General features: G+C 61.1%; 1 protein-coding gene across 5 annotated transcripts in view; it reads right to left on the bottom strand.

Annotated features, from left to right (window-relative positions):
• Window positions 1-21,675, bottom strand: part of SEC16A (SEC16 homolog A, endoplasmic reticulum export factor) — a 30,381-nt gene extending 8,706 nt beyond the window's left edge. For 3 of the 5 annotated variants that reach the window (XR_008530053.1, XM_054584154.1, XM_054584156.1), the window contains exons 1-19: window positions 20,907-21,084; window positions 13,654-17,289; window positions 11,979-12,115; window positions 9,891-9,985; window positions 8,553-8,679; window positions 7,941-8,130; window positions 7,628-7,802; window positions 6,198-6,340; window positions 5,608-5,669; window positions 5,359-5,497; window positions 4,756-5,004; window positions 3,615-3,712; window positions 3,177-3,258; window positions 2,866-2,983; window positions 2,624-2,735; window positions 2,365-2,470; window positions 1,598-1,738; window positions 579-692; window positions 167-359 (exon numbers count right to left, since the gene is read on the bottom strand). Coding sequence is in view for 4 of the 5 variants with exons in the window: in XM_054584154.1 (XP_054440129.1) it covers window positions 167-359; window positions 579-692; window positions 1,598-1,738; window positions 2,365-2,470; window positions 2,624-2,735; window positions 2,866-2,983; window positions 3,177-3,258; window positions 3,615-3,712; window positions 4,756-5,004; window positions 5,359-5,497; window positions 5,608-5,669; window positions 6,198-6,340; window positions 7,628-7,802; window positions 7,941-8,130; window positions 8,553-8,679; window positions 9,891-9,985; window positions 11,979-12,115; window positions 13,654-17,220 (5,848 nt within the window). In the remaining variant the exon portion in view is untranslated. Of the gene's footprint in view, window positions 1-166; window positions 360-578; window positions 693-1,597; window positions 1,739-2,364; window positions 2,471-2,623; window positions 2,736-2,865; window positions 2,984-3,176; window positions 3,259-3,614; window positions 3,713-4,755; window positions 5,005-5,358; window positions 5,498-5,607; window positions 5,670-6,197; window positions 6,341-7,627; window positions 7,803-7,940; window positions 8,131-8,552; window positions 8,680-9,890; window positions 9,986-11,978; window positions 12,116-13,653; window positions 17,290-20,906; window positions 21,085-21,501 lie in introns of those variants that run through there. The other 2 variants (XM_054584157.1, XM_054584155.1) reach the window with 2 other exon arrangements.
• Between the last annotated feature and the right edge of the window lie 361 nt (window positions 21,676-22,036).

Below are 22,036 nucleotides of genomic sequence, written 5' to 3'. Positions count from 1 at the left end.
TGCCTGAGGAGGCCCGTGGGTGGCGACCCAGCACTTACTGCGCAGCACTCCGCGTGGATGCTCCTCATCGAGGAACTGCGGGAGCGACTGCCACGGCACAAGGTGCTGAGGATGCCAGGACAGGACGCCCCGAGGCAGGCACGGGAGCCCCTGCCCGCGGGCTCACCTGAAGGCAGCAGCCACACGCCCTGGCCGGAGTACTCGGCGCTGGGCGCAGGCGGCGCCAGCAGTGGATTCTCAGTGCCCAGGTCCGAGGGCGGCGCGAGTCCTGGGCCGTCGCACCGGCCCACCTCGGAGCTCGGTGTGCTGGGGCAGGGCGGGGGGAAGGCCGTGTCCGGGCTCCACACCACCGCACCCTCCTGCGGGAGAGACACTTCAGGCCTTGCCAGCAGCCGAGGCCGCAGGAGCCGCCGGGCCCAGTCCCCAGTGACCGCTCGCTCCAGGCTTCGGAGCCTCCCCTCCCCCAGGAGTGAGGCCTCGCTGACAAAACATGCGCCCCCAAAATTGTCCTGTCTCCACCTCACACTGCGGGTGAAAACCGCCTATCTCCACCAGCCCGACCGGCAGCCCCGACGCACCTTGACCTGCTTCTCCACACGCTGCAGCTGGACCAGCCAGGCGGGCTCCGCACAAGATTCCTCCTCCGGCTTCTCCTTCAGCTGCGGGTCGAAGAGCCGTAACTGGGAGGCGACCTGCAGACGTGCGGGAAGGAAGGGCCCCGGTGCTACCAGCGTCTTCGAAACCCACCCTGGCCTGGAAGAGGCGCCCCCTCCGCGTTCGACGGGAGGCGGCGCCAGCGGCCGTGCCCCTGTCTGTGCGTGCCCCCTGGCACCCCTGACACAGGCGCACGGCACAGCGACGCAGCAGGAGCCAGGGACGAGCCTGGCGCCGCCCTCGGGAGTCGGCTGCGTAGGTCCGCGGCGCCCCGACCCCCAGCTCGCCCCGCCTGTCCCCCACCCCCAACCTGATCACGCAGACTGACCCAAGCGCCGAGCCGACCTGGACGCGCCCATGTGCTGATTGGGCGGTGCGGGGTGCAGTGGGGGCTGGAGGGCGGGTCCAAATGAAATGAGTTGGGCTTTGTGTTACTAACGAACGCAGCTGTCTAAAAATCCTCGTCATAAAAAACATTTTTTGGTTTCACACGAGCACATTTTCAAAAATGGCACTCCAGAGCGGGGAGAGGACAACGGGACCGCTTTGGCACCGCGCGGGCACTGCCCGCCGACCCACTCGCCACTCCCACAGCTCCGCGGCCAGCCACGCTGCCGGCGGTTCCCGGGCGGAGCGCGAGGGCCCGCCGCGGGGTGGCCAGGGCCTGACCCCAGGCTGCCGGACCCCGGGAGCCCACACCGCGCCCCGCTGCCCGAACCGCCTCAGGTTGGGTTCCCGGACGCGGCCCTCCTCTCCTTGCAGCTCGCTCCCCGCTGAGTCCCTGCGCTGGGGCGCATGGCGGGGGGCCCCTGCGCTGACACGCCGGGCGCCACACTGCTGCCCGGGCCCGTCTGCCAGACTCGGCGCGAGCTCGGTCCCGGCCCCGCTCCGCCCCGCGGGCCCGCCGTCCGCGGCGGGGGACAGAGGCGCAGGGCGACGGCACCTCGACCAGCTGGCGGATGAGCACGGGGGAGTGGCTCTGGGGCCGCAGCAGCACACTCCTGGCGACCGCCTCGCAGTAGTGGAAGGCCTGCGTGGCCAGCCCCATGTCCGCCAGGCGGCACGAGTAGATGAACTTGAACACCTGAAATAAACCAACAGCGCTCAGCCACCCGGGCCTCCGCCCCAACTTCCCAAGGTCGCCCCGCAGCCCCCACGAGCCGAGTCCCTCCGCACGCTTCGTGTATGGCGTGTGCCCCCACGCCCCACAGCGGCGCCGTCCCCGTTCGCTGAGACAGGCCACGCCAGGGGAGACAACGGAGCCTCTCAGGGGCTCCCTTCTGCTCCGCACCCCTCAGAGGGCCAGCAGGGCCCCAGCGGCAGAGCTGTGGCCTGGCCCCAAACTGCCCCACACCGGCCGCCGTCTGCTGGCTCTGCGCTATGTGCGTGTTCACACACACACACGCTCTCGCACGCACTCGCATGCCGATACACACTTGCGTACACACACTCGCTTACACGCACACTCTCACACACTCACTCTCAAGTCCCATTACACGCCCCATCACGCCGAAAATAGCCAGAAAAAAACCCAAGGTACTCAAGATTTTTAAAGAAAAGACCCAAGATACACACAAAATCCTCAGCTCAGCAGGGTTTAACTCTCAAACATCATAGATCAAAGGTCTCCCCAAGATACCCCAAAACACTCCGCCATTAAAACCCCAATGCAGCACGGAGGCGTGGCCTGGGTGCCCAGCTGAGGCTCACCTGGAAGTTGGGCAGGGGGTCGGACTGGGCCCCCAGCGACTGAGCGTACTCATAGGCCTCTGTCCTCTGAATGGCTTCGTTGGTCGCAAACTTTAAAAATGGTAAACTGTTGAGAAAAGGAGTTCTTTCGATCTCTGCACACGTCAGCCAGGAGCGCCGCAGGCTGCACGCCGAGGGTGCAGGGCCCCTCCGCCCGGCTCTCGGGGGCTCCAGGGGCGTCCCCTCCCACAGGAACACGGGCAGCTGTGCGACTCCTCACCTGTGGTTCGATCCAATCAAGACCAGTTTCGTGCTTTTCTTCGTATAAACCCCAAATCCAACCTGGGCCATGAGGTAGCAGAAGTGCGCAGCGTCTAAGAGACCTTTTGAAGCTAAGGAGACATAAGGCGGGCCAGGCCTCAGTCTGGGGGTCTCCAGAAACCCGAGGCTGCGCACAGAAGGCAGCAAGGGGCCAGAGGGACGGAAGGGCGCCCGCGCCCAGCCCAGCGGGCCCGGCCCCACCTAGAGTGTCGCCCATCGTGGCCATCGTCCTCGACTCCACCTCCGCGTTGTGGCTCAGGTTGGACAGGACCATAGCCAGGTGCGGCCGCCAGTCCCCCCACTTCTCGTCTCCGCAGCACTGAGGTCGCGAGAAAGGCAAGCAGAACCACCCTCACCCCGGGAAGGCGGTGCCCCTGGGGCTTCGCAGTGGCGGGCTCTGGGAGGAGGCGGGGCTCACAGGACAAGGGCTGGACCGCACGTCGGCCCCATCCCGGGAGGGGACCATTCCCAGGAGCCAGCGCCGACGGACGGCGGGGCTGCGGGGAGCTCACCGTGGATGCTGCAGGCATCCGCCCGGACATCAGCTGGTAGACGGTCTGCAAAGGGTCATTGATGGGAAGGCTGTTGGCGAACCTGGGGGACACAGGGACAGAAGCCTAGCTTGGCCCAGCTCAACAACAAGGCAGGAGATACAATCGCTCACCTCCCGGCCCCTCGTGGTCAGCCCTGAGCTGACTGGGTGGCGCCCACGGCTCGCGTCACAGATGCCTGCAGGAGAAAGCCTCCGGGCTCAATGAGGGGGCCGAGGCCCGCCTGGTGCAGCGAGCAGGCAGGGCACCCCCGTCCCATGGTGGCGCCGCAGAGCAGCAGGGCTCCCCAGCTTCCGGGGACGAGCGCCAGACACCTGCGCGCTGCAAGGAGCTGCCCAGGCACTGCCACTGGGCCCGCTGGCCGCGCCCAGGGGCAGTCAGCCCTGCAGGATTCTTCACCTGGTCATGACTCGGGCGTGGGTCCGGCTGTCCATCTTACTGGCAAGTAACAGAGCGTGACCCCACAAGCCGTTTTTCATCGCAGACTCCAAAGCATCCTGCAAAGCAGCGCAGTGGTGAGTTGGGCCGGCACAGCGCCCACAGGGCGTGAGTTGGCAGCGGCAGGGCGCGTGCCATCCGCATCCCCGGGGACAGGAGGAAAGGCTTGTGTGCGGTGACTCATAGGCCTTGATGGCCCCTCCCAACCCCGCGCACACCTCAGAAAGCAAAGACAAGCACCCCGCCCGTCCCAGTCCCCGGGGACCAGGTCTGGCTCCACGCCCCCTGCTTTTACCGGCTCCCTGGGGCCTAACAACAAGCAGGCCAGTGAGAAATGGGACCGCGGGGAGGCAGTGCCGCCGCCCCCGACGACCCTTCCTGCTGGCGCCCACTGGGGCACGGGGCGCCCACGCCCGCCCCCAGCTCCAGACTGCTCTCTCCTCCGCCTGCGGAGGGCCTCCCCTTAGCCAGACGACCTGGGGCACAGCTCGGGCAATGTCTGATGAGGACCTGAGCTACCACAATGCAGAAGTACCAAGGACTTGCGGCCGTCACACCCCTGCGGTGGGAGCCGTGCACGCGCTGTGCGGGCGCCCAAGGCGCGCGGGTGCCCCTCCGCCCCGGGCCCGCCCCTCGGCTCCACACAACCTGCTCGAGCTTCCACGACGCCCGCCCCACTTGCAGGCCTCCGCCTGTGCCGTGCCTGCCCCGTTCCTGCTGGGCACCGGCACCCCCGGGACCCGCTGCACCGCAGAGACCCAGACCTGCCGCGGACTGGGACGGCAAGGTTCGCTTCCGCCTCGTGCACGCGTTCATCCCTGAGACAGCCGTACAAGGCAGGGCGTGGTCTGAGCTTCTAAGTGCATTTATTTGTTCCATGACAAGAAAACGGAGCCTACACGCCTTTGACGCTGGCCACGTTTAGAGGAAAACCACTACGACACCTTCAGATAAATGACAAAGGGGACCAGACGATTCCTCATGGACACTGCAATTCCCTGTGGACATGGGGCCTTGACCGTGACAGCTGCTTCCTGGCACTTAAGCCACATGGGGTCGGCGCTAGGACGCCCGCGTAGCGCCCACATGCCCAGGGACGCACCTTCTTACGGCCATAGAGCAGCAGCTCTCGGAACCGCTCCGTCTCCTTCTCCTGGGTGCTGGCGGCGGCGGCCTGACTGTCAGTGAGGAACGAGAGCTGGGCCTCCCCCGACTCTTCCTCCTCCTCGGCCTGCTCCAAGGCCTCATTCGTGAAGTCGATCAGGTTGGCCTCGTTGGGGGACTTCCCAGGCAGCCACACAGTTTTGTGGTCTTGTAACAACAGTTCTGCAATGTCGGTTCCCACCACGGTCTGCAGGGCGGCAGGGACAGGGAGAACGAGGGCCTTCACTACAGCCAGGACTTCCTGCAGGCCCTGCTCGGGGGAGGGCCCAGCCGGTCTCTGCAGGTGAGCATACCAGGCCGCCAGGACACGAAGGGCCGCTCCCCCACGGCTGAGAGCCAGACGGACAGACGACAGCCTACCCGACAGGCAGACACGGTGGGCTTGAACCTCCCTTTGCCTCAAATGCGCCCCCTGCTTGTCTCCTATTTCCCCAAGTCCCTGCTAAGACAGCCCCCATGCTGGCCCCACGCGGAGGGGACCTCGGATCCCAGAGACTGAAGGCTGACAAAAAGAGGCATTCTACAGGCAGAACACACGTACCCCATTCTGTCTGCACAACAGAACGATAAAGTTCCAAAGAAGATTTGCAGACTCTTTGTCAATTAAGTTCTCGTTCTGCAAACACTTTGTGGCTTTGTTCTGTGCAAAATTAATAACATCCACTTTATGGGTGTCGTCTCTGAAAAAAGAACAACGCTCAGTGAACAGCAACAAGCGCGGCGGCAAGGCCTCGCTCAGCCCCAGCCGCCACAGCCGCCACAGGCGCCCCGGTGCCCGGGCGGGACATACTTGCCGAGCGGCCCCGGGAACGCGCGCATCTCCTCCTGCTCTGGCACGTGCTGCAGCAGCGTCTGCGGGGGCAGGCGGGGGCGGGGAGACAGTCGCTCAGGCACAGGCCCTGGCACCTGCTCACCAAGGCTGCCAAGGACAGCCTGCCCCACTCGAGAGGCGAAGGCTCCATCCTGGGCACGGCCACGTCAGGTCAGCTACAGCGACTTTCAAACTTGCTTTTAAGCCATGAGATCCATTCCTGGCTCCCGAACACTGAAGCAAGGCCCCGAAACACGTGACAGAGGCCTGTGGGGCCACGAGCTGGAGCGCAGCCCCCCACTGGCTCCCGGGGCGCCCCCTCCCCCACCGGCCCCAGGATCATGAAGCTCCTCTGCATCCGTTATCAAAAATCACCAATAAACGAACCTCGACAGTGTCCTCCCCTCAAAATCAAAAACGCAAACAAAGATAAAAGACATATGACCAGATAGAACAAAAACATCTTATCCACTGAGGACTGCCAGGAATAAACGCTCTGCAAGGCTGCTTTTCAGAAACGAGAACGTGCGTGCGGGGCCCGCCGGCCTGCGGCCGCAGCCAGGCCTCACCTCCATGCTGTGCACTTCCACCAAGGCAGGCTGTCCTTCCGAAGGCAGGTTGGGGATCACTTTGATGAGCTGACCCCCGGGGCCGAACCTGGCACAGACATGAGGCACGGAGAACTTCTCAGGCGACGTGGGTCTCGATGGAGCTGCAGCGAAAGGACACACACAACCGATGCCCACCTGTCAGTTCTGGATGTTCCGAATCAGGGCAGCAGCGCAGGCGTCACGGTGCCCACGCGGCTGCCCCTAGTGCCCCGATAAACTCTCAGCTGCAAGTTAAAAATTGCTACACACCCTAAGAAAAAGTAGAACTTCAGCACGTGTTAGGAAAATGTTTAAATTATTAAAAATTAAGAAACTAGTCCTGGCTGGGGTGGCTCAGTGGACTGAGCAATGGCGTGCAAACCAAAAGGTCACCTGTTTGATTCCCAGTCAGGGCACAGGCCTGGGTGGTGGGCTGGTTCCCCAATAGGGGGTGTGCGAGGGGCAACCACACATTGACGTTTCTTTCCCTCTTTCTTTCTCCCTTTCCCTCTACAAATAAATAAATAAAACCTTGTGGGGGAGGGGGACCAAAACTATCCTCTAGGTAGGGGTGTCCAATCAGATGCGGATCAGGGTGGCTATGAATGGGGCCCAACACATCGTAAATTTACTCAAAACACTGAGATATTTTTGTGTGTGATTGTGTGTCACGATGCATTTAACGTGTGGCCCAGAGACGCCCTAGTCAGCCACCCCTGTGAGTCTAAATAAAAAAGCGCCTTTAAGAAACCACCCAAAAGCCCTCGTCCCAGGAAGCAGAGCCCCCCGGACCCTCCGTGCCTCAGCTTTCCTCCCCAGTCTCTGTGTCCCCGCACCCAGTGGGAGTGACAGAATGTGACGCCAAATGTCAAAAAGGAGAGTTTCCCATTGAAGTGCTACTTTAAGAAAGTAGTATTTATACATATTTTTGTGGCGTTCAAGATACAGCATTTCAGACGGACCGACGGACAGGCACATGTGACAAGCCGATGACCGGCTTTTCCTGGGGGAGCTGCACGTTTCCTCCGAAAGCTGCTACCTGTGTGGTCAGCATGGGGACACAGGCCCCCAACCAAGACCCTGGCGCTGAGCCGGCCCCCCGAGTCACGCGAGAGCAGGTCACAGGCCGGGCAGCCCTCAGGCCTGGCTGCCGACCCGCAGCCAGAGGGCGCCGTCAGTGCCTGCGACGAGCCATCAGGCAGAAACGAGCCATCAGGCAGAAACACGCGCACGCCGGGACACAGCTGTCCTCGCTCCGCGCGGAAGATCAGGACAGGCCGCCACGGATTCCCATCGCAGCCACACCTCACTCCACTCCGTGCGTCTTCTCCCAGGCCCGTGAAGCCACCCTGCAGGGGCACCCAGTGCCCCCAGCCCCCGTGGGCACGCAGGGCCTCAAGCACACACACCTTGCTCCACGGCGGGCCAGCCGGCGTCAGCAGGGTAGCCGTACTCTGGGAAGCCCTGGGTACTGCTGAAATTGCTAACATAGGCGTCGTAGGTGTAGTCCCCGTGGAAGGAGCCTGGTGGGGGCGGGGCCTCGTAAGGACCCACAGTCACATCGCGACTTCTGTAAACCTGACTCTTGAAAACACAAAGTGGGCAAGTGAAATCGCTGCGCCGTGAACTCTGGCAGGGCCGGGACGCGCCGGCAGAGCACGGGGCAGGGAGCCGCGCCTCGGCAGAGCTGGCAGCAGAGGAGCGCCCGCCGCTGGCGCCTACCTGCTGCGAGTGGGCGCTGAAGCTGCTGTGGCGGCTGTGCGCGCTGCGCAGGCTCTGCGCCGAGTGCTCGCTGTGCACGCTGCGCCGGTCTGTGTCGTCCCCGTAGGGGTCCCTGGGGGGCTCGGGGTCGTCGTCGAAGCTCCCCGTGAAACGTGGGTCGTACCTCCAGGGGTCGTCGTACCTCTCGGACCTAGAGGGGCCGTGGGGCAGAGGCAATAAGGGGGCGGGGGCCCCCGGACGCAGCTGCATGTGCTCACACCACACCCCAGCCCCTGCCAGATCCTCCCGCCCTCCAGAGCCCTGACTCCACGGACCCCAGTTGGAGCCACCCTCGCGTGGCACTGTCACCCAAATTCAGGCGCACACCCCGTCTGAAGACGCAGAGAAGCACGCTGCCCGGACACCGAGAAGACAGGGCCCCGCCCACCCCCAGCGCTTGCTCTGCGGCCTGAAGCGAGAGGCGCCGGGGGGTGCAGTCCATGCCCTCTTTCAGACAGGGACCGAGGTGCCAGCGGCCCCCCAGGCACCCACGCACAGCTGCGGCTCGTGGGTCATTCACGGAGCGCAGCCCTGACGCCTGCCCACCCTCCTGGCAAGGGGCACATGACCCACCTGTCAGCGTACGCGTAGTTTTCCTTCCTGTATGGGTCGTAGTCTGTGTCATACCAATACCTGCGGTCGTAAGGGCGGGGGTCCCTGAACCTCGAGCCATAGGAATACCTATCCCAGCGACCCGGCTCTGCACGCAAGGAAGAAGTGGGTCAGAACCACACTCACGAAAGGTGCCGCCCAGCGCCAACGAGTGCCTGCAGGCTCCCTGAGGCACCCAGCTTTCCTTCCGAAAGTGAGCACGGCCCGGGGGCGCTAAATGAGATGCCGGAGGTCCCGGCTAACCCCTGTCCACACGTGTGAGACTGAAGGCCACTGGCTGTGTTTCTCTCAGTGCATGTGATTAAAAAGAAAACTAAACCTGTTACGTGAGATCCTGATGTTTTTGCTCAAACACCTTTAACAGTTAATCCCATAACTACACATTTTACTCATATCTCTTCTAACGTGGTCTACAAAGACTCAAGAAATACTCTCCAAACTTAAGGACTGCTTTAAAAAAGACCAGTAACTGTGGCTCAGTGGACTGAGCGCCAGTCTGTGGATCACAGGGCCGCCAGTTCAAGTCCCAGTCGGAGCCGAGGCCTGAGGTGCAGGCCAGGCCCCCAGTGGGGGGCGCGCCAGAGGCGACCCTGTATCTCTCACACACTGATGTTCCTCTCCCTCCCTTCCTCCCTCTCTGGAAAAATAAGTAAAATTTTAAAAAAATTAAAAAGACCGGTAGCATTAAAACAAACCAGATGCACCACTTTCAGCAAGTGTGTGCAGAGCTTGTTTACAGCGATACAGACTGGGCGGGGGAAACAGGCCTGTGAGCAGAGGGCGAGCAGCCATGGGGGAGATGCGAGGGCTGCAGGCCTGAGAGCCTCTTCTGCCCCGAGCGCAGGACACTGCGCAGCAGAGGGAGCAGCAGGGCTTGGGGACATGAGGCCAGGAGGCAGGCCCCGCCCGACAGCGAGGGGACATGCCCGCGCCCCCCTGTGCCGAAGCCACAGCCACGGGCCCCCAAGCACGGCAGGTGCAGCCAGCGCTGCAAGGAGCCACTTCCTCGTCTCCCTCGGTTTATAAGACTGGGCAGCTCCAGGACCACTGGTGATGATGCTTCGCTAGAAAGTCAAAGAAGACTGGTACCATGACAAAGATGCGTTACTGCTGTCATTAAGATGTAATGAATGAAAAAGCAGCAGCGGAATTACCTCCAGGTGCATGTTACCTGGACTTTTGGAGGAAGACAGACTAACAGAAGGGACACTTCCTAAGGGTCCCACAGCGCGCCGCGGACCTGGAGGCGCCCCGTCTCCTGTGACCAGCAGCCGGGCGCCCGCAGGCTGCCCCACGTACCTCCATAGTCATACTGGCCGCAGTAGTAGTTGGAGTAATCGCTCTGGCTGCTCCATCCGCGTTTGGAGTTAGAGTGGCCTTCAGGGTGCCCTTGCCTGAAACACACGGCGGTCACCAACACATCACCTGCTTTGGAACACGGCGCCGGGATGGCAGTCCATCCGGACCATGCCCAGAGCGACAGGCATCCATCAAAGCACTGGGTTGTGGGAAACCCTACCCAGAAGCACCCACACCGCACAACGATGAGTTTATGGGATTCCCCGTCATCCAGCAAACTGACGTTTCTCCCTCACATGAGCACGTCGGCACAGGAGGACATGTGTTCGCCGTGCCGACGCCCGGAGAGGCCAGGAGACGCCAGGGCCGAGACAGCTTCTCAAGGCGTGGGCGTGAGACCCAGCCGAGGGGTGAGATTAGCTGACGGCCGACTTTCAGACCTGCTGCACAGACTGCCCCACGCGCCCTCCAAGCGGGGCAAGGCGCGCTCGGACCTGGTGGCCTCTGAGCTGACCGCCGCGGGCCTCATGGAGCAAGCCTGGCCCTGACCCACAGTACAGAAAAGGCGGAGCTCAGCAGGAAGTTCAGGTGTCCGGTCTGGGGCAGTCGGGTTCTTGGAAGGGCTTAACGACATCTTTGTTTTCTAACAGCAGGTTTTGGAAAGCATTTGGTTTTAAAACGGACTGCCCTCCCGTCTCACTCAGTTGAGCCAGGGCTTGGCCTGCGCAGCCCTGGGTGGGAGCGCCCAGCCTCAGCCCAGCACCTGCCACCACCACCCCGGGGCGGGGAGCGCCTGCACGCACATGGGGGGCTCCTGGACCCGCACCTCCTTGCCCCCACAAACCCTGCATCTGCCAGGAAAGACGATCAGGGAAACAAAAGGCCCACGCTCACCCCCAGCAGTTCCCACAGGGATGGGGTCGCAGCGGCATGAGACGCAAGAGCCCACGCTAACCACCACGTGGGGCGCAGCCACGCACAGGTACGCGCCTCCGATCACTATGAGGCAGAAGGGGGAGGATGCCCTCCAGCGCTGTCACTAAGCACTGCCACTAAGCGCTGCAAATGCAGAGGGTGAGGGGACGGGCCTCCCACAGAATCGCCTGGCCTCTGGGTGGGCACCTCCCTACTGGGCCAGCTCTCGCCTCTGAAACAAGCCGCCACGTTCCTGTGCACCTGTGCAGGTGGCTGAACAAGGCGAAATCGAACAGCCAGGTGCACCCTGGCTCCACCTGCCTCTGCACGCCCTTGCCTCCCAGGTGTTCTAGAAAACACCGCCATGGCTCTCACGGCGTCAGGACGCTTCCCCAGGTGGGGAGTGGCACCCCAGCGCCAAGACCCAGAACCTTCTCCCATGGAGCACCCGGAGCACTGGGCCACACATAGGCCAGCGAGTCCCTGGCAGCACTGGCCAGAGGCCAGCTGGCAGCCAAGGCTCTCCGGATGCCCCCAGAGCCAGCCCGAGGCGGCCCCGACTCTGGAACGCAGCGTGCGTACCAAGTCCGCATCAGCAACCAGGCCTTCTTCTCTGTCCCAAACGTGAGGGGCCACGCACCGTTCTAGCAAATCCTGCACCCATGAAGCGTCACTCTACTCTGGAAGGCGGGCAGAGCCTGCATGATGGCCGCCGCCCCTCATTCCAGCTCCCCCAGCCCTAGTGGGAGGCAGTGGTGGGGAGGAGGCGCGGGCTTCCAGGCCAGGCCTGCCAGCTGCACTCGGGTGCGTCTGCCCGGCCGGAGCACCGAGGTCTCTCTGATCGTGGTGGAACCGAGGGCAAGGTGAGGGCAGCAGCGGTCTAGGCCCCCGGGCGTTCGGTCAGCGAGCTTCCAGAGTGCACGCGTGCCCCAGCGACGGGACCGTGGCCTGGGCCGGGGCGAACCCTGCGCGAGGACAGCGGTGCCAGCTCGGGGGCCCCACGTGGGGTCTGGCTGACAGCAGGGCAATGTGCTTGCCTCGACTCAAAAACGCATCTCACAGCCTGTCCACGTGATAGAACAGCAGCACCATGGGTTTGCGTCATTCTCTATACACACAGTCTTCCCAAATCGTGACATCCCCGCCGCAGCCAGCAACACGAACGCCAATCACCTGGCAGATGGCCGGTCTGAGCAGTGGCTCGCCCGGGAGCTGGGCCGCTCGGGCTCGGGGTAGCGGTAGCTGTCCGCATAGGCGGAGGCGGCACTGTCGTAGGGCCTGTACCTGGGCTCGTAGAGACCATAGATGTCCTGTGGGAGACAGGTTTGTGCAGCGTCAGGCAGCCACCAAGACCCACCCGCCCAGCAAGGGGCACCACCCTCTGCGGAGCAGAGGCGGTGCTCCCAGGAGCAAGACCCGGGGGCTGCCCTGTGCGAAACGCAAACCGAGGGCATGGCAGCCCCAGGCACGCAGCCAGCCGTCCTGAGACCGACTGCCTGGCCCTGCTCAGGAGATGCCACATGTCAGCAGGTCCCCGGGGGCCAGGGCCGCTCTCGAGGGCCCCATCAGGCTTCTGCTTCCTGCGTCACAGACACAGAGGGACCAGCATGTGAAGCCCGGTCCTGCGCCAGCCGGAAGCCGTCCTTCCTGTCCGAGAGCCTGACGCTCTGCCGCCACCAGGCAGAGGACAAGAGACCCTGTCATATGGACTTCTTGACTGATGCTGGGGCCTACGGTGACAGCGAGAACAGGCAGAGGGGCGCGGGCTCCCACCGAAGTGAAGCTGGACTCCTGGGGTGCTGAGGTGGCACTGCACCAAGGACCTGAGGTGGGTGCAGCACGCCTGTGGCCTCCCGACAGAGCGGAGCTTCCATGTGGCTCCTTTGGGGACCTAGAGCTCGCAGATCTCAGTGGTCAGAGGTGTATCTCTCTTCTCTTTCTCTCTCTCTCTCTCACACACACACACACACACACACACACTCACTCAGGGCCCAACACAGGGCACAGGCCCCCCATCACCTGGCCTGGCCCTGCCCAGCCTCTTCTGACCACTAGGCCCCCAGCTCGACCACCTGGCCCAGCCCCTGCCCCGTGTGCTGTGAGTCGGCAGCTTCAGCCTCCCTGGTCCATAATCCCGCTGCCTCAGCTGACCTCAAATGACACCAGGCCCAGGCAGAGGGGACAAAAAGCAGGCAATAATCTCGAGGTCCACTTGAGCCTGACTTTCTCCAACACAGGATTAAACAGAACCTAACTAAAAGTTTTGCAAGCTGGCCACACTGTGAAAGGGGCAAAAACCCTTCTGGGTGGCTGCAGGGTCCCCGCTCTGTGGCTGGCACTCACTCAGCCCCGGAGGCCAGTGAAGCCTTGCCCCTCCTCACTGTTTCTCCTGGGTTATGTGCCAAGCCTACCTTTTCTCCTCTTTTTATTCTAAAGGTGGAGTTTTAAAAAGTACAGATTTCCTGCAGCGCTGCTTCTTAGGTTTCTGATGTCACAACCACACGTAAGCGTCAAGCAGCTCCCCCATTCCCCAAAGCCCGCCACTCAGCACTCGGGGTCTGCAACAGCCCACAGGGAGCAAAGGGCCATCCTGTCCCACACCTGGGGGGTGCTGGGTCACGCAGACACTAGTGTCCCTGCCACTCGGCGTGCCAGGGAGCAGTGTGGACGTCGTGGGGCAGGCGTGCCTGGCAGAGCAGCGGGGACCGGGAGCACCATTCTCACAAGCGGCACACAGAACCAGAGTGCATGACGGGCCACTCCAGCACTCTGAACCGACAACCCTGCCAAGGGGCACGTGAGGAAAAACTGCTGGGCAAAGGTGTCACCTGTCCGAGTTCGACCCTACCTGGTAGTAAAGCGGGGCTGCGCCAGGGTCCGGTGGGTACGGGGCGGGGTACTGGGCCTGGTAGCCGTCGTACGGGGATCTGTAATAGTAGTAGTCCAGGGGTGGTGGCTGCATCCACTGCTGATCCGGCGGCGCGGCTACCTGGCTGGGGCTGCTGGACACAGCCGAAGCGCTGGAGGACTGAGGCGGCCGAGCAGGCAGCTGCGGAGCTGGGTCGGCTGGAGCCGGACTGGTGCAGTTTTGGGGCTGTCCTCTTGCGGGTGGACCTTCTGGGTTTGAGGGTTCTGCAGGTGCTGCTCTGGGCCCTCGCGGGGGAGAGGGAGCGGGCTCCTGCTGGGCTCTCTCCAGGCTACGCTGCTCCTGAGCGCCTTTTGTCACCTGTGGGTAGAAATGGTCTGGGTTATGCACCCCAGGCCCAAGCCGTCCAGGATGACCGGGGGCGGTGTGCTGGTAAGAGACTGGGTCTTCGGAATGGGGTGGGCTACACGATCTTACAGGATTTTCTAAAGTCCTATTTAATGTGAAGTCTAGGGCTCCTGACGTCTCTTCCCGGTTACTGGGATGATTCGCCTTATTGCTTTGTGATACCAGGGCGGTGTTTGTGGGCGACACCAACACGAAGCCTGTGCTCCCAGCAGGGCTGTTAACTGGCTCCGGAAGAGTGTTCTCCGCATCGTGAATCTTCTGACCTTCCGGGAGCAAGTTCTTTGGAGTTGGATGAGATGGTGGTTGAACCAGCAAATTAGCAGGTTGAGTGGAAACCATTTCAGAAGTACCAGCAACTTGTGGAAAATTACTTTGGGCAAGATTGTTAGGCAGAGGTGAGCAGATGAGAGAGCTGGCTGGCACCCCAGACAGGGGCACAGTGTCTCCAGAATCACCCCCCGCGGCCCGGCTGCTCATGGCAGACCTGTCCCCAACTCGAGCCTCTCTCCAGAACTGAGTCTTCTCATTAGGATTCGACAAGGATGCAGGAAAATGAACGGGCTGAGCCAGATTAGAGCTCTGATCAGGCGGAGCGAGCAAGACGGGCTGATTCTGTAAAGATTCCGTGGGCGGGGAGGACAAGAGACCGGCATAACCAGAACTGGCCTGCGATGGAAGGGCCTCCCCCTCCCCCATCTTGGGAGGGTTCTCAAGGTTCTCAGAGGCACCGATGCCACCCCCTCTCTGCAGAGGGGGCGGGCACCCCAGCCGCCGGGGCGGCTGGCTGGGCACCCCCTCGTCCGGAGGCTGAACCACTTCCGACAGCTGAGGCTTCCCGGGCACATGAAGCGCGGGGGCGGCGGGGGCTAAAAGGACGTTGCCCCCAAAGTCTGGCAGCTCGTTCTGTGCCCACAGAGTTGTGGCTGGGCTCTCACACTTCACGGTCCCCTGGGCCCGGGCCGAGGGCTTCTTCTCGGGGGTCGGAAGCACTGTCTCCGGGGGCAGCCCCCCAGGGCGCAGAAGCCCGCGCCCAGCTTCCGCAGCTGTGGCGAGAGGCAGAGGACAGCCCTGCGGCGGGAGGAGGGTCTCCATGTTGTCAGGCGGCTGCTCCAGGTTGCCGGGGCAGGCGTCGGGCGGTGCGGCGGCCGGCCTCCGCTTCTGAGAGGCTGGGGCCACCCTCGCCTCTCCCACCACGTTGGCACGGTCTGCCTCGACTGGCTTTACTCCAACTAGGTGGGATTTCACCGGTTCAAAAGGACTATTTGCACTTGTCTGAAATATCCCTGTAGGTTTGGGGGGGCTTGGAGTCAAGGACTGGGACAGGCTGCTGCGGTAACTGTGGCTCCCGGCGGTCTCATCCGTCTCGCCTCCCACAGGAGAAGAATCGATCTGCTTAAAAAAGCCCCCTGAAGCCTCATCCTCAGGTCTCCCAGCTTCCTGCTGGATGAAGGTGCCCAGGTCCTGGGGCCTGGCTGTACTGGACACGCTCCTGTGGCTCTTGCTGCTGTAACTGGAGGACACGCTATCAGATCGCACGGGGTGCGGCGGTGTGTCCAGGGCCTCGAGATTTGAGCCCCCGCCTCCAGCATGGCCTGTGACACTGAGCCTGGGGCCCGGGGGCCCGGGAAGGGGCACGTGTCTGAGCTGGTCGCCTGTGGGGGAAGCATCCAAACCTGGGGGCTCACTGGGTAGAACCTCCTGGTTCTGGGTAAACTCTAAGTTCTCCACGTTCTCGTAGTGTGAGCCCCCCGCGTCAGGAGCCCCTGCACCCGCCGGGGCGCCCCACGGATCAATGGCAGTGTGCCGAGCCGGCGGTTTACCATGCTGGGCACCTGCAGGCCGAGGAAAGTAAGGCTGCGTGTCTCCTCCCTGCGGCACAGACTCGCCACGCGAGCCTCGGAGAACGGCCTGGCAGATACCGCCTGCGCCGCCGTGCGCAGGCGGAGGGCCCAGGCCAGGGCCAGGGAAGAAGCCGTCAACGCCGGACTGAGGAGCAGCGCCTGTGTTTTCAGGTGAGAGGGTCTCCTCATTTTCTCTCTCCCCCCCATGGAAAAACACAGAGAGTGCTCCCGACTCGACTTCCGGCAGTGCCTGGCTGGCCCTGGCCCCCGGGGGGTAGTGCAAACAGCTTTCTGGGCTATTTCCCTGAGCGAAGGGACTTGCAAGAGCAGGGCTGGCCACCTGCTCCTTGCTCGCCCCGGGGCTCGGCCGGACCTCCCAGCCAGCCCGCGGATTCCCAGCTTGGACGTCCTGCCCAAGCGTGCCGTCGAGATCCAAGCTGCTTGCCAAGTGGTTCCCACTTTGCACACAGGCTGCCTCCTCTCTCCCATTGCCGGCCGAGGGTCCTGTGGCGGAGGGGCCATGCTGCTCGTGGTCAGGACCCTGAGGCAGGCCGGACGGAACCGGGAAGTGGGACACGCTGGAGGCCTGGGGCGCCGCATTAGGAAACAGCCCTTCTGGGCAGGGCCGGTAATGCGGACCTGAGGCCTGTGGGCCCCCCTGCACGGGCCCCCACTGCGCTGGCATTTGCTGATGAGGCTGAGAGAAGAAAGGGGACACTGTGGGTGCCGCAGCGCTGCTGTGAGGGCTCTGTCCACTCGGGGGTCTGTCGGGCCCAGGCAGGCTCCCGTGCGGATGGCCCCCGTGAGGAGTGTCCAGACCTGCTCCCGGAACGTACTGGGCCTGAACGTGGTGCTCCGAGCCGGCAGCAACCTCAGTCCTCCCACTCATCTCAGGCCCTGGTGGCGCTGAAGGAGTCAACATGCTGGGAAAGGGACTTGCCCCTGGCCTGGGCTGGGACAGAGGTCTCAGCAGAGGCTCGCCGGGTCCATGGGAGCTGTCCCCAGCATTTGGGTGAGGCAAAGGCAGACCAGGGTGCTGAAGAAATGCTGGTGGGACTGGGCCTGGCAAAACGGCTGGGCTGCTTTTGGACGAGGTGCCCAATGAGGTGTTTTGAATTGCCTGCCTACTAAAAGCAAATGGATCCGTTACTGGCTGCAGCGGGCAAGTCACCGCAGCCACCGGTGCACTAGCGGGCGCCTGTCTCCTGTACGGGCTGCTAGACCAGAACATGCTCGGCGGGCTCCCAGCTGGAGGCGGCCCCACCACGCTGGGCGGGACAGCCTGTGGCGGTGGCTGCATGGCCAAACTCTTGCCCAGGTAGATGTTGCTTACAGAGAGCAGCAGGATCTAGTTTATCCTTAATTTGAACTGAAAAAGAAAAAAGAAAAAAAAAAAGAAAATATTGGCATAAAATCCATATATTCAAAGACCTGGTTGCAATCAGCAAAACTAAGAGAAATGAAAAAGATGGACAGCGATCTCACTGAAGGCTGCATCTGCCCCACCCCCATTTCCGTTCAGAACGGCCACCCTGCTCTCGGGGAGGGACACTGGACAGGAGCATAGACACTGCTGTACCCACATGCTGAGTGACTTCAGACAAGTCACTTCCCTTCTCTGGGCCTCTGTTACGTAACCCAGCGAAGGACTGGAATGGCCGCCGCCTCCTGCGGCCCTCACCGAGCTTGCGGGGACAAGCAGAACCTGCCAGTCTGATTTGGCACCAGCAATATGGTCACTTTTCCTGTGACTTGTCCCCAGATTAGGAGAGAGCCAGTTCCTCTGCTAAGACTGTGCATCACGCTTTCCACACAGGTAACTTTAAATCTCAAAAAGAAAACCAAAGTCTAAAATTGGCTCTTATGTTTTCTTTCTTGGCAGAGAACTATAAAGTACAGTGATACAATGTCTTCATCTCCAGGGCCTCTGCCCCACTTAAAACGTCCCCCTTTTTTGCACTGGGATAGGCTGACCACCACCAAGAAAACCAGGTCCTCTGTGAGCCGGGGCTGCAGCAGCCACGCCTGGGAAATCCAAGGCCAGGCAGAACAGCTGTAAAAATGACCAACTGACTTGATTCAAACCTTTTCAATAACAGGCAGAGTTACCGAAAACGAAGGGGCACCCTGGCTGGGTTGCTCAGTGAGTTAGACTATCATCTGGATACACCAAGGTTGTGGGTTCGATCCCTGGTCAGGGCACATACAAAGATCAACCAATGAATGCATGGGTAAGCGAAACCACCAATCAATGTTTCTTTCTCTCCCCCCCTTCTTCTAAGAATCCATTTTTTTTTAATCTTAAAAAAAAATCCTCTTCAGTTTTCTGTTGTTGTTCGTTAATAGAATACAGTAAGTATAATCTTGAACAGTTATCTTGCACTTCTAAGGCAAATCCAAGTTCTGTCCCTTTAGAAAGCCCTTTTCTGTGGATCAGCCCCTCTTTCCCCAGGGCCACCCTCACGAGCAGATCCAGCTGGGCAACCAGAGAGCAGCGACCACGGAGGGAGACCTGGTGGACGGACTCAGGAGTTTCAGCCACACTTTTGCAAACGTGCAATGATTTTGTTCTTGAAAACCCTTCTAATACTCAGATAAAAGAAACTCATGAGTGTATTTTAGGTAAAGGAATTCACGAGGAACAGTTCCTACCCCCACCTGAAAACTAGTCCCGTGGAATCCATTAACTCATTACCGCCAACATGGGGTGTCCCTGGCCCACAGGGAATCCTTCCCACCACCGAGTCTTTAAAGCTCACTCCCATTTGGCGGGCTGTATGTTACTAGGAACAGCATCGGATACTTTACTGGGTTCTAAGCTGCCATTTTAAAACAAAGAACATTTACAGCTCAGCTCTACATGGACTGAGGGTAGACCAACCAGAGGCCCTTCCTCGTATCTGTGAAACACGCACCCAGGACGTCTTCCAGGACACAGCCTCCTCCTTGCAAGGCTTCAGCAGAAGACCCTCAACCCTTCTAAGTAGATTTTTAGAAAGTACAGAGCAGATGCCCAGAGGATGTCTGCCAGGTACCACTGCAAGCACAGGATGGAGAGCAGGGCTGAGCGGCTCGGGCACACGACCGCTCTCTGCGCCCAGCTGCTTCACCCGTCAAGTGAGACGGCTTCCCGGGTCTCTTCTGTGTCTGAGCCTACGAAATCCTGCTCGCAGTGGACTCGGGGTGCCCAAGCCTCTCCCACTGTTTCAGAGGAAAAGCTGACCAGGATCTGAATGTCATAGGCCTATACTTAAATGTTTTCTGGCAGAAAACCTTAAAATTATTTTCTCAACCTCTAGATTAAGAACTGTTTTAAAGGCAAACACTATCATGCTCTACAAAGTAGCGCCATCGATGCCCCTACCGCCTGGACTGAGAACTTTCTAGCAATATACCAATTTCATTTGAAACAATCTTGAAGAATCCTATTCTTCTGATCTTTTTTCCCTACTCACCAGCAGAAAAACAATGCAACTGCACATCATTCATCTCATGACTATAGGGAATTTTACTCCATCCAGTAAATCATTCTGGAGCCTCAGGTCATTTAGCTTTGAAACACTGTTTCAAAGAGACCAGCTGACCTTAAAGATGCGTTATTCATAAACTGAGCTCTTCAATTAAACTGCCTGCATCTACGTGAAATACCTAAGTACAACCTATTTGCCACGTAAATTCCTGGCCACGCAACTGAGGTGGTTCGGGCACACTCCTCCCTCCCAGAGCCGCTGCCTCTCAGCTCATGTGTAAGCAACAGGAGCGCCAAAGGGGCACCTGAGCCCACACCTCTCCCTACCACCCCCCAGGCCGACGTCCCTGCCAGACTGGGACACTTGACCCAACGACACCATAAACTCCAACTTTCCTAAGTCCAGAATCAAACACATTTGGGCATTAAAGAAAAAGAGAAGGGGGAAGTCTAAACACCACTAAAAATGACAAAGATGGTAAAGGACACTCAGGAAAGGTGTGTACGGAAGCAAGAAGGAACTCTGTTCAAGTTTTCGTGTACACTGCCTGCCCGAAAAACTCAGTCCCACTTTGAGACTTACTGCAGTAACTGCTAGGAAAGGTGAATGAGTCACAAAAGAAATAAGCTATTTTGCCTCTTGTCTTATCTTTCAAGATAACAGGACCCAGAGCCTTTCTAAAGGGCAGGGAAAACAAACTGCAGGGAGGGGTGCTTGTGCTCAAACTTAGAAAAGTGCCACTGTAGGAACAGCGGTCTGCGGCTCAGTTTGCTTCTTGCCACTTTGGGGGTCAGGAAATGCCTCTGGTTAACACCCGCATCCTATGTACTGAAAACGAAATCTTAAGAAGCAACTTCACGCCCAATCTCCAAGCCCTTTAAAAGTGAAGCGGCAAAAACTGGCTTTAAATGGCTGCGATGTGTCCAGACACTCTACTGTAAGCCTTTCATCACAAAGAAGTCAAAGCTGGCTTACACATAACCTCTCACCCGTGATATAAAACACAAGCGCTCAGCCTCCGTTGCAACATCCTGGCCGCCTTATCACGAAATGACAACAGCACTGTTGCTCCGCGGTTCAAATGTAAGTCTATCTCATAAACTGCAAGGCTCGGCAGAAATCTTTCCACCAAGGAGGACAAAACAACTTCAGAACCTTCGAAGCAAAGGGCATGCTAAGAAATTTCCTAAGTGTTTGTACTCTTTAAAAAGTTGCAGGTCTGGCCTATCTTCCAGCCACTCCAACAAGACCCCACACCGAGGCCGCCACAGCTAAGACAAGTGTCAACACAGCTGAACAGAGGAGCACCTGTCAAGCGCCCGGCCCTACGTGTGGTGTCCGCGTCAGTCTGACCGACAGGCAACGCAGTGCGGACTGGGGCAGGCCCGCGGCTCCCCGGCTCCCCGGCCCACCCGGCGCCCCCGCCAACCCTGCGGCACCCCGGAAGGGCACAGCCCGCTCGGGGCCGGGCCTGGTCCACCGGCCCGCCTCCCTCCACCCCGACCCCGGCCCTCACCGGCACGCCTCAGGGAGGCCGAGGCCCGAGCCGACTCCCGCCCGGCCCCTCCGCAATCCCAGGTGCCAGCCGCTCAGGAGCCGCGGGCGGAAGCCGGCAGGGCGGTTAAGACGAGCGCAAACAGAGAAGCCACTGCAGCCATCTTGGCATATCCGGCTCCGGTCCCCGCGGCCGCTGCGCCGCCGACGTGTCCGGCCGCGACGTCAGCGCGCGCCACGCCCGCCCGCCACGCCAGCCCGCCCCGCCCCTCGCAGCTGTTCTCCTGAAACTTCGCCCCGCCCCCGCCCCACTCCGTACGTGAGCCCCGCCCCTAGCAGCTGCTCAGGTGACGCTCCACTCCGCCCCTCTCCCGCGCCCTTCACCGCACATCCCTCTGTTCCTCTCCCTGGCCCCGCCCGGTAACCCCGCCCCTTACTAACACCCTCTTCCCTTGGCCCACCCTTTGCCCCGCCCCCGCCTGCGTCCAATCCGGCACTGCCGCATCCCTGGGCCCGGCCGTCCTTCAACGCCCCATCCTTTAGTGCCGCCCCCTTAGCCCCGCCCTCTGCCTCGTCCAGAGCTTCAACACCTATCCCTTGGCCCCGCCCCAGCCCACCTGCCCGGCGGGGCGCGCAGGGACCGCCCCGGGACGTTCCCCGGGTTACGCTAGTCCTTCCTCGCAGCCGTTTCTTGCTCTAGGATGAGAAGAGTAGGCATTCTTCAGTCAGACTCAAGAGAAGTACCAGCCTTGACCGTCCGATGCCGGCAGGTGCACCCGCCGAGAACAGCTACTGCTGAGCCGAGAACCCGAGCGGCGCCCTGGCGCAGGCGCGTCCCTCCCCTTTGGTCGTTGGACTCAGGGCTGGAAGACCGGCGGGAGGCGGCCGCGCATGCGCCGACCTCCGCGGCGGAGTACGCTTGCGCACCTCGCGGAGGCCGGCCGGTTGCCTGGTGACGGCTGGTCGCGTCTCTGGTTTCCAGTTCTGCCCGGGAAGTTGGTTTCCGTGCACACCTCGCTCTCGAGAAGCAATGCCCGTCTGCTCCACAGAGCCCCGGAAGAGGGAGGTGCCGCCGTCCCCCAGTCCACAGGCCACCGTCGAAGCCCCACCGCCCGCTTCTGCGCGCCCGGGGGTCGTCCCATGAGCTCCCAG

Source organism: Pteronotus mesoamericanus, unplaced genomic scaffold (genome assembly GCF_021234165.1).
Source record: "Pteronotus mesoamericanus isolate MK-2021 breed Mesoamerican mustached bat unplaced genomic scaffold, CSHL_Meso_final contig_78, whole genome shotgun sequence".
Classification (NCBI taxonomy): domain Eukaryota; kingdom Metazoa; phylum Chordata; class Mammalia; order Chiroptera; family Mormoopidae; genus Pteronotus; species Pteronotus mesoamericanus.
The sequence above is the reverse complement of the archived record's forward strand: the minus strand, read 5'-3'. Positions and strand labels throughout refer to the sequence as shown.